We start from the raw sequence: 12,755 nt of genomic DNA on the forward strand, positions 1-12,755 counted from the left end.
TCCGGCCAGCCACCAGCTTCCGCCGCCGCTGGTTGTCGCCGGAAGCACCACCAATAGCCACAACAGCTTCAGCAGCGACGGCCTTAAGCTCCCCGTCGAAGATCTCTCAGCTTTCCACCACATCTCCCACGACAATGCCTCTGTTCCAGCACCTGTTGATCAAATCCAGAACCAAAACACTAACCATTTGATCCACCAGATGATTCACGATTCCTCGTTCGGTCAGTCCAATTGGGACGAGGGTCCTCAGGATTTCGTCGTCGACGACCATCAGAATTCCGGGTTTGGTATGAACCCTTCAGCTCAGTTGTCCGAACATCCAAACCCTCCAACTCCAGATCTTCTCAGCTTGTTGCACTTACCTAGATGCTCTGGCTCTGTCTCTTTGCTTCCACATTCGTCGATCTCGCTGCCAACTTCGAGCCTTTCGGATATCATGGCTGCCTCTTGCGTTACTTATGACCCGCCCTAGCCTCCATTGATCCCTACGAACGAGTATTCCCCCCAGGCTGGCTTCTTGCTCGGGATGGAGAATCAGAGAGAGGCCGCCAATGCAGGAGTGCTTTACACGGATGGGAATGGCACTCAGTTCGATAGTGGAATCCTCGAATTCACCAAAGATATCAGTGGCTGTATCCGCAAAGGAAGAGGATCCCGAAAGAACAAGCACTTCACGACGGAGCGTGAGCGTAGAAGTCACTATAACGATAGGTTTGAAGCCTTGAAGAAACTCATTCCAAACCCTACTAAGGTTGGGTTCCCATCACATTCATTGTTGAACATTGAACTGCTTTTGCTTTCTTGTCGTGATTCCGATTTCTGGGTATGATAAAGAACAATGCTTTACTCGTTCCTTGTCGCATTATACAGACAGACAGAGCTTCGATTCTTGGAGAAGCGATCGAGTACATTCAGGAGCTGCTCAGAAGAGTGAGCGAGCTCAAGTATCTGGTGGAGAAGAAACGGTGCGGGAATAAGAGACAGAAAACAGAAGAAGAGGATATCGAAAACCCGGAAAACAAACCGGAGATCTACAACAGCAGCAACAGCAACAACTCCTTGAGATGTTCTTGGTTGCAGAGGAGATCGAAAGTCACTGAAGTGGATGTCCGTATCATTGATGATGAAGTAACCATCAAAGTGGTGCAGAAGAAGAAGATCAACTGCTTGTTGTTTGTCTCCAAGGTTCTCGACCAGCTTCAGTTGGATCTCCACCATGTCGCGGGCGGACAGATCGGTGAGCATTACAGCTTCCTGTTCAACACCAAGGTCAGTGGAAAACCTTCCTCTGTTATAAATCTTCTCTCCACCGCAACAAAAACCGATATTATTGCCATCTTCTTGAATATTCTCTGTATATCTTGTGCGCTAAATCTTCTCTGCATTACAATCAAAACCCGTGCTTGATGAAACGATGCAGATATACGAAGGATCAACGATATACGCGAGTGCAATAGCGAGCAGGGTGATCGAAGTCGTGGATAAACAGTACATGTCTGCCCTCCCTGTCAACAACTACTGAAGCCTTCATATGCATCGTTGCCATGATGTGTTTCTCTGCCCTTTCCCTCCTAATGTTGCAACTCATCAATCTCTGTTTTCTTTCTTAGATCCTTTTATGTTTGCTTTAAACACAACCTCTATAATCTCAGATATTGTCCTTTTTTAATTCAGATATTATGATTTCTGCATTAATCATATGGATATATGAAACACAATGTCCAAAAAAAATTAAATTTGTATTTGGTATCTAAATAAATTATGGCCTTGAATGGTAGGAGTTTTTGGAGTTTTTAGAATCCAAAAACAAAAAAAAAAACAACATTCAAGTTTTTACAAAATTACTTTTTCTAAAAACTTGGAAAGCCATTTTAGTGAAAAAATCAATGAAAAACCAAAAGCTACTTTTTTTGAGTTTTCAAATATTATAAAATCCAAAAGCTAAAAACCAAAAACTAAAAACCAAAATCCAAAAACTAAAACCAAAAACCCAAAATAAAAGCCATCTCCATTCAAAGCCCATGTCTGTTATTAGAAAAAAAAAATCAAAATTGCATATACAAGAAAAAAAAAAACACATGATTTTGTAACGTGGCGCAGTGTGCGACAAGTGGGCCACCAAGAATCGCCTGCGATTGGTTACTGTGAAAAGTGGGACCTACCTTCCGATTTTTTTAAACAACTCTGACTTGGCAAAAACGGAAATCGCATGATCCAACCGACAATTAAAGACGTCTATACAAGTGTGTGTGTATATATATATATATATATATATACATGAATGCTACTTTAAAAATAAATGAAAAATAAAAATATAACGCTGTGTATTTCTGGTCCTTGACGTTCATAAAAAATGGTGAAAGACTAAGGAAAGTCTCTGGTGGAAAGAGAGGATTTCAAACACGGTAGCTGTTTTTTTTTTTTTTTTTTCCGTGATGACATATATACACGTGTTGAATAATTACGCAGTAATGTCTGCATATATTTCCTGGCCTTTTGACTGACTGGTTAATCTACGGACACCGCGCTTCGAATATCCAAAATTACGAATATGGGACACGTGTGTCAAATCCTAATAATCAATTCAAACATGTGAGACTTTGGAAAAATATTTCTTAGATTAATTTTCACAAGTGATGTACAGAATGTTATATACAAGTTTCTTACGAGTGAGAATAGGAAAGTATGATACACATAATCAAATCATTGAAGATATTCCTCCACATATATAGCAACCGCTAACATGCCCCCGCAAGATTGGTGTCGTTAGCGATGCCGATCTTGGTCCGTAGTGCTTCATACCGACCGCGTGCGAGAGGTTTTGTTAGTGCATCGGCGAGCTGGTCCATCGACGAAACATGAGCAACTCGGAGCTTCTTAGCTTGAACAAGGCTACGGATGTAATGATAATCGATGCCTACATGTTTCATGCGCGAGTGAAAGACTGGATTTGCCGCAAGATAGGTAGCCCCAACATTGTCGCAATAAATTACCGGCATTGAGGGAAGAGAAATCCCAAGTTCCGACAACAAAGAAAGGATCCATTGGACCTCAGAAGCGGTGGAGGATACGGACTTGTACTCTGCCTCGGTCGAAGATTTCGCCGCAAACCGTTGCTTCTTGGATGACCAAGAAATAATATTTCGACCAAGATAAACAATATATGCCCCCGTGGACGTAAAATCATCACGATCACCTCCCCAATCGGCATCCGAAAAGGCATGTAATGATAGAGGAGAGAATCGGGAGAAAAATATACCATGTGCTCGTGTACCATTGAGATACCGTAGGATGCGTTTCAAAGCTTGCCAATGATCTGTTGTCGGGCTGTGCATATATTGAGATAGCTTGTTAACCGCATATGCAATGTCCGGACGCGTGAAAAGTAAGTATTGAAGACTTCCCAATACTTGTCTATATTCGCCGGGATCATCGAGAGGTGTCCCCGAGTGACGACTTAGGGACGAGGAGGAAGGAAGCGGCGTAGCTACGGGTTTCGCTGCAGCCATGGAATGTCGAGAGAGGATATCAGAAATGTACCGCTTTTGACTGAGTAAGACGCCGTTGTCCGTGCGAGTGACTTCGACTCCAAGGAAATAGGTCAAAGATCCGAGATCTTTAATGGAAAATCGCCGAGCTAGGATGTCAATGAACCGTTGAATGGCCGTGGTATCGTTTCCGGTGATGATGATGTCGTCTACATAGACAAGGATATATATGATGACTCCATCTTGATTTAGCATGAAAAGTGACGTGTCGGAGACGGCATTGACGAATCCAGATTGGAGAAGAAAACGACAAAGCTCATTGTACCATGCCCGGGGAGCTTGCTTGAGTCCATAGAGTGCCTTGTGGAGTTTGCACACATAGGAGGGCTTGTCTTTATCAATGAATCCCGGAGGTTGAGAAAGATAGACATCCTCTTCTAGTGTTCCTTGAAGGAACGCATTATTGACGTCAAGTTGTCGGAGAGACCATCCTCGTGTCACTGCAATGCTAAGAATAACTCGAATGGTTGCATGCTTGATAACGGGGCTGAATGTATCCGTGTAATCGATGCCCGGACGTTGATGAAAACCCTTGGCAACAAGTCTCGCTTTGTACCTGTCAAGAGATCCATCAGATAAACGCTTAATACGGAAAACCCATTTGCATCCGACCACATTGTATGATGGGTGTGACGGCACAAGACTCCACGTGCCATTGCGGAGTAAAGCGTTGAATTCATCAGCCATTGCACTACGCCATTTGGGATCTTTCAGGGCTTGAGTAACACACGTTGGTTCGAAGTCGGGGTTTGGATGGATGGTGGCGGTGAGGTTTAGTTTGGTGGTCGGTTTGGCAATCAGATTTTTCGATCTGGTTAACATAGGATGCGTGTTTTGGGACGGTGGAATAGGTGCTATGTGATCGGGGGAAGATGATGTGGGAGACGTGTTGGTCAAGGTATCAGGTTGTAGGTTCGGTGGTGATGGTACCGAGGTGGGTGAGGTCGGCTGCGGAGTCTCAGTCCTGTTTGGTGTTGGATCATGACGCGGGGGCGACTCCGGCAATGGTGGTGTGCGATGAATGGCCGGCTGAAATGGGAGACAAGTGGACAGTGGCGGTGAGGGGAATGAGACTTTCTCGGAGGAAGAGCATGAATCCGAGAGGTGACGAGAGTATGGAAAATCGGTTTCAATAAATTCCACATGACGAGAAATATAGACACGTGAGGTTGGGACATGAAGGCATAAAAATGCACTTTGGGTAAGAGAGTACCCGACAAAAACACAAGCAGCCGACCGAGGATGGAGTTTGTGAGGAGAATATGGGCGAAGCCATGGAAAGCACAAGCAACCAAATGTGCGGAGTTTTGAGTAATTAGGAATGTCTCCGAAAAGAGCTTCATATGGAGACCGATATTGAAGGATGGAAGAGGGAAGACGGTTGATGAGATAAACCGCCGCGGGTAAGGCATAGGTCCATAGTTCGGTTGGAATGGAGGCACTTGAGAGAAGTGTAAGACCGGTTTCCACAATGTGTCGGTGTTTGCGTTCCGATACACCATTGTGTTCCGGTGTATGAGGTGGAGAGGTATGGTGGGAAATACCATGGGTAGATAAAAAGTCTTTTAGAGCAACATACTCTCCACCATTGTCGGAGAAAAGAGTGACTATTTTGTGTTGAAAACGATTTTCAACAAGGCTTTTAAAACGAGGGAAAATGGTTGCGACATCGGATTTTTGGCGAAGAGAATAAAACCACGTGTAACGGGTGAAATGATCGATAAATATAACGTAATATTTGAACCCGTCAACCGAATTGATTGGCGATGTCCAAACATCCGAGTAAATAAGTTCAAGAGGACGAGACGATTTGACCGAGGTTATAGAGAAAGGAAGCTTATGGCTTTTATTAATGTGACAAGACTCACAAGACAACAGACGACGGGGACTACATGATAAAGGAAGAGAAAAATGTGAAATAATGAAATCAAGGACTTCACGAGACGGATGACCTAATCTAGAGTGCCACTCAGAGATGGACGTCTTGACACTGGATAACGCAAGAGTTGAGGGCTTATTAATGGACGGATAGGGCAATGAACAGGATGGCCATTCATACACACCATTTTTAAGTGGTCCGCTTGCCAGGATTGCCCCCGTGTTGCGATCCTTCACCTGAAAGGAATGAGAGAAAAATTCCACAGACACGTTATTGGAAAGACAAAGTTGATGAATGGATAAAAGATTACGTTGCATGGTTGGGACGTAAAGAATATTATGGAGCTTAAGGGGAAAAGAGGTAGAGGGAAGAATGGTGGAACCAGTGTGTGTTATGGCAAGCCCTGATCCATCGCCAATGACGACTTCATCTCCTCCATGGTATGGAGAATGGAGCGATAGATTCGCTAAGTCCGAGGTTACATGATGGAAAGCTCCCGAGTCAAGCAACCACGGCGATCGTGGTGATGAAGGAGGAACGACAGCTTGATGTGCAGTTGGGCGCCATTGGGAATAGGCAGGATTCGGAGCTGAGATCTGATCCGAGGGTCGTGGAACCGGTGTCGGAAGGAGATGACAGTTTCGGGCGCTGTGACCTTGGACGCCACAAAGTTGGCATTTTCCAAGGTATGGTCGAGGAGATCCTCGCGCATAGGTCTGATGAGTATGCTGCATTAGCGGCGGGCGAGGAGAGAAGCCCGAGGTTGGACGACCCCGAGAACGCCAAGGAGGACGGCTGCCGGTGTGAGCAATGTGAGCCGAGATCGGAATATCCGATGGATTGGAAGCAATGAGGTCAGCATCGTGAGAGAGAAGCCTCTCATGAAGTTCTATGAACGAAATAGTCGTATCCCGAGCATGAACCGCATCCTTAATCGCTCTGTATTCATCACCAAGTCCGGCAAGGATGAGATCAATGAGATCTTCATGATCCATTGGTTTTCCAAGCAATGCAAGTTCGTCCGCCTTGATCTTAAAGAATCGCATGTAATCATCAATAGATTTGGATCCTTTGGTGTGACGACGCAATTGTTCCTTTATTTGCTTAACATGGCCACGGCTTGAGCGACCATAAGTGTCGGAGAGGGCTTTCCATGCAGCTGCTGAGGAAGAGGAGGTTGCGACTAAGGCTTGGCAGGATGCGGATATAGAACCGAGGAGAGCCGAAAACACGAGCCGATCTTGACGATGCCACGGAAGGTAGGCAGGATTCGGCGTGACTGTGTTGCTGACAATTGTCGTGGGTGCCGGAGCAGCCGATGGATCGAGATAACTCTCGAGGTTGTAGCCTTCCAAGAGAGCTTGGAGTTGAATGCTCCAAGTTAAGTAATTTGTCCCATTGAGTTTCGAGACATTCGATACATTGACATTGATCAATGTATTGGCAGGATCGGCTAGGTTATGAGGAGTGACATTGTCACTTGGGAGAGTGCCGGAACTCGAAGGAGTGTCGGAGGCCATGACCGAAAGAGACGATGGCTAGAGAAGGCGGCGCGGTGGCCGAAAGTTTGCAAAAAGAAGAATAGGGTTTTTGAGGGGTATTGTCGTAAGACAAATTTAGGCTCTTGATACCATGTGAGACTTTAGAAAAATATTTCTTAGATTAATTTTCACAAGTGATGTACAGAATGTTATATACAAGTTTCGTACGAGTGAGAATAGGAAAGTATGATACACATAATCAAATCATTGAAGATATTCCTCCACATATATAGCAACCGCTAACAAAACATACATATATATTCAGTCCATGCAATATCTTCGGACTTGCCAAAAATGAATTTGAAATTCTCGTGCGTGGCCAGGGGCCGCCATTTTTTTGTCTTCTTTCATTTTCTCCCATTTTTTTAAGATATTATAATAAATTAAAGGTGGATTTCTCACGGAATTGTACGTATTTTTGGATACCATATGTAAACTATTTTATAGATATCTTCATAAAATATCATCTGGGTTTCTTTATTGTCTTTCCTTTTCCTATTTCTTGGTTTGTAGTTTATTAATATTTTCTAGCTACAATTTTGTATCAATAAGATATAATATATGATAATAAAAATACTCGTAATATTATAATACGCGAATGAAACCGACCCACAAAAAATAAAGGCACGAAAGTGGATAAACACTCGCTATCCATTAGGCAATAACAGAATTATAACACTTACAACATCAAAATATCGATACTTCTCCCAATAGTATGTCGTTTGGCAAGAATGCTAAAAACTAACAACGAAAATGAAATAAAATATTACCAAAAAAAAGGAAACTGAAATAAAATGAAATAAAATAAAATTATAGAAACTGAAGAAAATCAGAAGTGAACAGAAGAGAAATGAAGCTGACGTCAATTGCACGAACTCATGAGAAGCTCCTCCAAGTAGTCAGCACCCAAGTCCTCAAGAATCACAAGTGTACTGTCGGTGAATTCTTGCTTAATCATTCGTTGTCTTATTGATGATGATGGTGGTGGTGATGATGGTGATGATGATGATGATGATCTTTTCTTCCCTCGAGGCCGGTTTCGGAGAGAATGCTTGCGTTTCAAGGCCATGACGGGTGACCCTCCATCATTGAAATTGACGTTTTTCATGTTTTGAAGCGATTCTCTAACCACTTCGACCGGGAAATTCAGTATGGCCGAGACGCCTTTGAGTGCGAAAGCGGCCTGGTCGTAAGCCAACGCTGCTTCCTCCGCGGTGTCGAACGTTCCGAGCCAAACCCGGATCCCGTTTCTCGTCGAATCCCTAATCTCCGCCGCGTATTTCCCCCATGGACGTCTTCTGACTCCTCTGTAGGCTTTTTCCCCTTTCGAATTGGATACTTCTCCTTTGATCGTCGCCACCTCTTCTTCGTTGGCGAGATTCTCTTCGTAGTAACAATTGGGAGTAGGGAAGAAGAATTCGGATGTCGGGTCGAAGAACTCATCGTTCCAAAAGAATGGCGATGATTCTTGCGAGCTCCACGAGCCAGAGGGAGAAGAAGATGATTCATGGGAGAAATTTTGACTTTCGTAAATGGAAAATAAGGTTGATTCCATTTTTTTTTTCTCTTGTTTGGTTACACTTGAATATTTGAAAAACATAGTGACCTATTTATATATATGAGATTAAACGAGATCCGGTATTTTGAAAGTGGGAATTATATATATATATATATATATCTTTGTGTATATATATTGGTGTGGTGTGGGGCCTAGGGTCGAAGGAGGCTGCCCTATAATAAGTTAATAACCCCTCTACGTATTTTCGAATTTAAATATTTCGATTTTGGTTAGAGAGATATTATAAGAAAATCCAAAATGGTAATAACAGGATCTCCCCATCAAACGAATTAAAACCAGTGGGTGATTGATTTACCACGTGGGTCAATCCCCCCGATCCTTGCAATGACGTACGGCGGCGGGATTCCGACAAAGGATCTGAGATAAGCTGATGACATGGCACATATTTGCCACGTCGGTAATTGGCAGCATTAATAATTTCCACAATAATCGCGGATTATCATATTTAAGGCAAATAAAAAAAAACAAATATGTAATTATTTGACGTACTCTAAGCACGGAAGTTATGGGATATCGTAGAGAAGAATGTAGCACTATTTGGACGGAAAACAATATTATGAATATTACTAATTAACGGTGAGAAATTAATACTAATATTTTATAAATAAAATTATAAATATCAATTTTATTCGGCTGAATGATGATTGACGATTTCTGAATAAAAATAAAGAAATAAATGCGCATTATATGTTTGACACTTTGGTAAACGAAATTAATTTTGGACGAGGCTTCGTGGCGTGGGTATTGCATTCCGAGATATTGTTCTACAAGTTTTACAAGCATACATACATACATATATATATCATTCATCCGCTGGTACGTAGAAAAGTAGTATCATGGCTTGAAATGACCAAATACTTTTATCGTTTCATGATCACGAATTGCTAATTTGCTACATATATATATATTATTTCATGAAATGGATTTCTTTTTTTGTGAAGCCTGTCCATTTTGGATATCACCTAATTACATTATTCCACTTTTTCAATGAAAGCAACGAGGATTTTGATGTTTCACAATTTTCTTATTTATATCTATTATTATTGCATTCACATATATACTGAAAGAAAAATGTTATTCATAGATGGGAACAAATAACTATATAAATTAATCTATAGGAGAACTAATAATACATGCTTGTTTTTCTAATTTAAAGATCACTGGTCCGAATTCACTGGAATATTAAGGATTAATTAATTCACATGCCCACCATAACCTCTAAATCACCCATCTTATAGACTTTCGTCGTTAAAATTGTTCAAAATAGCATGTTTGGTGTTTGTTTATATCCAAATTTAGATTATGGATTATAGATTAGAGAATTTTATGAACTAATCAAAACACATATCTATAAAAAAAAAATCAGCGTTCGTATTTTAGAAATAAATATATAGTTAGTGAATGATGTAATATTAGTGAAATCTAATAAAATACGGTGGCATTCAGCGGAATTTACTTGTTAGATATACGTTATATCTTCTCTAAATATTCCTAATAAAAAAGAGTTATTTCTTCTATATATTCTTTTGTTATCCTCTATATTTCTATAAACAATATATATACACGCACATACAACTTGGGTTACAACGGGAATGCGTGGATTTTCAATGAAGAACTGAGAAATAGCGAGAAGATTCACATATTTTAAGGGTAATACCCAAATATAATATATGCTATATGATTAGCATTCTATATTTCATATTTTTTTTTATGTTCTTGGAAACGGATATGAAAGTTTTTTTTTTTGATAATATGTGATTTATCAAGAGTATGGTTCGAATCTGGGTGGAGCACTTTTTGGGAAAGTTTTGCCTTACACAAAAATAAAATGTTCTTCAAAAGATTGACGTTTGACCCCTACATGTCTAGATGCACTCCTCCTTTGCTTTTAAGTGTGTATATATATAATGACACACACATATATATATATTTATATGTCTATGTATAACGACATAAAATTATGACAAAACGTATCCCAGCAGCTGACTTGGGCGGCCTGTACTCTAAGCGAGTGTCACAATTTATTATTTTGATATATGGATCGTGTAATTCTTGAATTTTTGCATTTTATATATATATATATATATATATATATCGACAAAATTAAGTTTAAAGAATTGTTTGTATATATATATGTTCTAAGTGGTGTATTTTTACGATGGACCACATGAAATTATAAATAATTTGGCTATTCCTAATTGAAAATACAATAACAATATGCAAGTGACAGAGAGGGTGCAAATGCAATGAATGCTCCTTATTTATCATCATTCAGCATCCTCTTACCTCACTTTATGCTACATCTTAATTGGTCCTACCTCCTAAAGTAAACCCACGAATGTTGTTACCCTATATATTTTCGATAATTTAATCCACATTTAACTAGTAGATAGACATCGTAGTAATCTTTTTAATTTTAGCTGTGTTAGAAATACATAATATTTTGATTTAATTTTAAAAATTTACAAATTTTGTTTATATTTTAAAATAGTTCATCTATTGATCATAATAAAATTTTATATATTTTTTACCGCATTTTTACATGATTTTGTCTTTAATAATTTTACAAATTTGCAGATCAAATTCATTTTTTACCAAAAGAAAAAAGTATGAAAATGTAAAAGACGAATTCAGTATTATCCAATGATAAATTTTATTTGTTTCTATGTTATAGATTTTATCTTAAATAGTTAAATTTTCTTATGATTATATTTGTATCTCTGCAAATAATAATATGATTTTAAATTTTAAATAATAAAATTTATAACAATTAACTCAAACATGATTTAGTGTGTTGATTATAAAAAAATGATTTAGTGTGTTACTAGCTAGTGATAAGTTTTTAGTTGTTGATTAAACAATGATTAATGCATTATAGAAAACACATAAATTCAAACAACTAGTGTAATTAAATTGGAGTGGATTATAATAATAGAAATGCATCAACTTGACAAGGCTGAATATATATTTTTATATTTAAAAGTTATATATATAGATTGTTATTTTATACCCTATAGATTTTTTGTACTGACCGCTTAGTAAAAATTCATCTTAAAATAAGCGTGATTATAATCGAAAAAAAAAACTAAAATTAAGCATTTTAATATATACTTTTAGTACTCGTATCCTTCGTTTGAGCCTATCGATACAATGTTTTTTAAGGAGAGATGATGTTTAATACACGTGTCGGTCGATCAACCGCAATAATCATAAGTCATCTTCTAATATCATATATAACCCGAAAGATTAATGGATGATTAAACGTTTATTGGGACAAACATCAATAAAAAAAAATTGGTTTAAATACACACGATTAGTATATGTCGCTTCACACTAAAAAAATATATGGATTAACATGTTAACGATGATTAATGCAAATAATTGTTACCATGTATATATTAGAAAAGATTATATTATCCGGTTATTTTGTAATCTAATTCAATATTTACTAACTTTCCGACTTATTCCAACTTGTAAGAAAGCATGCCATGGGCCCAACTGAACAATTTCTATTTTTTTATTATTAAACAAAACTTGCTTTAAAAATAAAATCTCAATAAAAATCAAAATTTTGTAATTGTTGGACCAACTGCAAACGAACCCCTTTGTTAGGCCAATTATGTTCAAATGGGCGGTTTGAATCTATGTGGTACATATTATAATATTGCATAATAAGACAATTTAAAAAATAAAAAACCACACATTGACGGCTTTCTAAACCATTTTCGAAATCTCTAGTTTTGAACTGTTCAAAACTGAAGTTATATTCGCACGTGATATTGTGAGTTAAATTTGAATGGTAATAATAATAGACACACACGAGTGTAGACCGAACATCGCATAAATATTCGTTCAATGCAATACAACGGTCCAAATTATAAAAACAAAAGCTATTTAATACTAAATATCACTCTTAATTATTCAACCAAAAAAATATCACTCAATTAATTTATAACATATATGTATGCATATATATATATATATATTATATTGTTAGTTGGGTTATGTTATTGGTAATATATATATATATATATATATATATATATATATTAAGCGACGAATCCGGAAATTTAAAAACAAGGTCGTTTATCCGTTATTAGGACGGGAAAATGCATGAATCTTCATTTATGACACGTGACAAATTTGTTTCAAGACTCAAAAACACTTTTGAGCGAGAACCTTATTCGAATACAATATATATATATATA

The 12,755-nt window shown here is 38.5% G+C and overlaps 2 protein-coding genes across 2 annotated transcripts; one reads left to right on the top strand and one right to left on the bottom strand.

Moving 5' to 3' along the window:
• The first annotated feature begins 6 nt into the window (after positions 1-6).
• On the top strand, positions 7-1,673 carry LOC104816085 (transcription factor bHLH91-like). The gene is given in 3 exon segments (XM_019202761.1): positions 7-751; positions 871-1,269; positions 1,421-1,673. Coding segments are annotated over 3 exon segments (1,053 nt in total). The 5' UTR covers positions 7-199; the 3' UTR covers positions 1,523-1,673.
• Positions 1,674-7,588: 5,915 nt separating this feature from the next.
• Positions 7,589-8,524, bottom strand: LOC104815851 (ethylene-responsive transcription factor 15-like). Its single transcript, XM_010544437.1, has one exon. The coding sequence runs from the start codon at positions 8,521-8,523 to the stop codon at positions 7,831-7,833; it is 693 nt and encodes a 230-aa protein (XP_010542739.1). The 5' UTR covers position 8,524; the 3' UTR covers positions 7,589-7,830.
• Positions 8,525-12,755: the final 4,231 nt, after the last annotated feature.

This window comes from Tarenaya hassleriana, unplaced genomic scaffold (genome assembly GCF_000463585.1).
Source record: "Tarenaya hassleriana unplaced genomic scaffold, ASM46358v1 Cleome24, whole genome shotgun sequence".
NCBI lineage: Eukaryota > Viridiplantae > Streptophyta > Magnoliopsida > Brassicales > Cleomaceae > Tarenaya > Tarenaya hassleriana.

Coding starts and splice junctions, on each gene's coding strand:
- LOC104815851 (XM_010544437.1), bottom strand. CDS start 8,523: ATGGAATCAACCTTATTTTCCATTTACGAAAGTCAAAATTTCTCCCAT.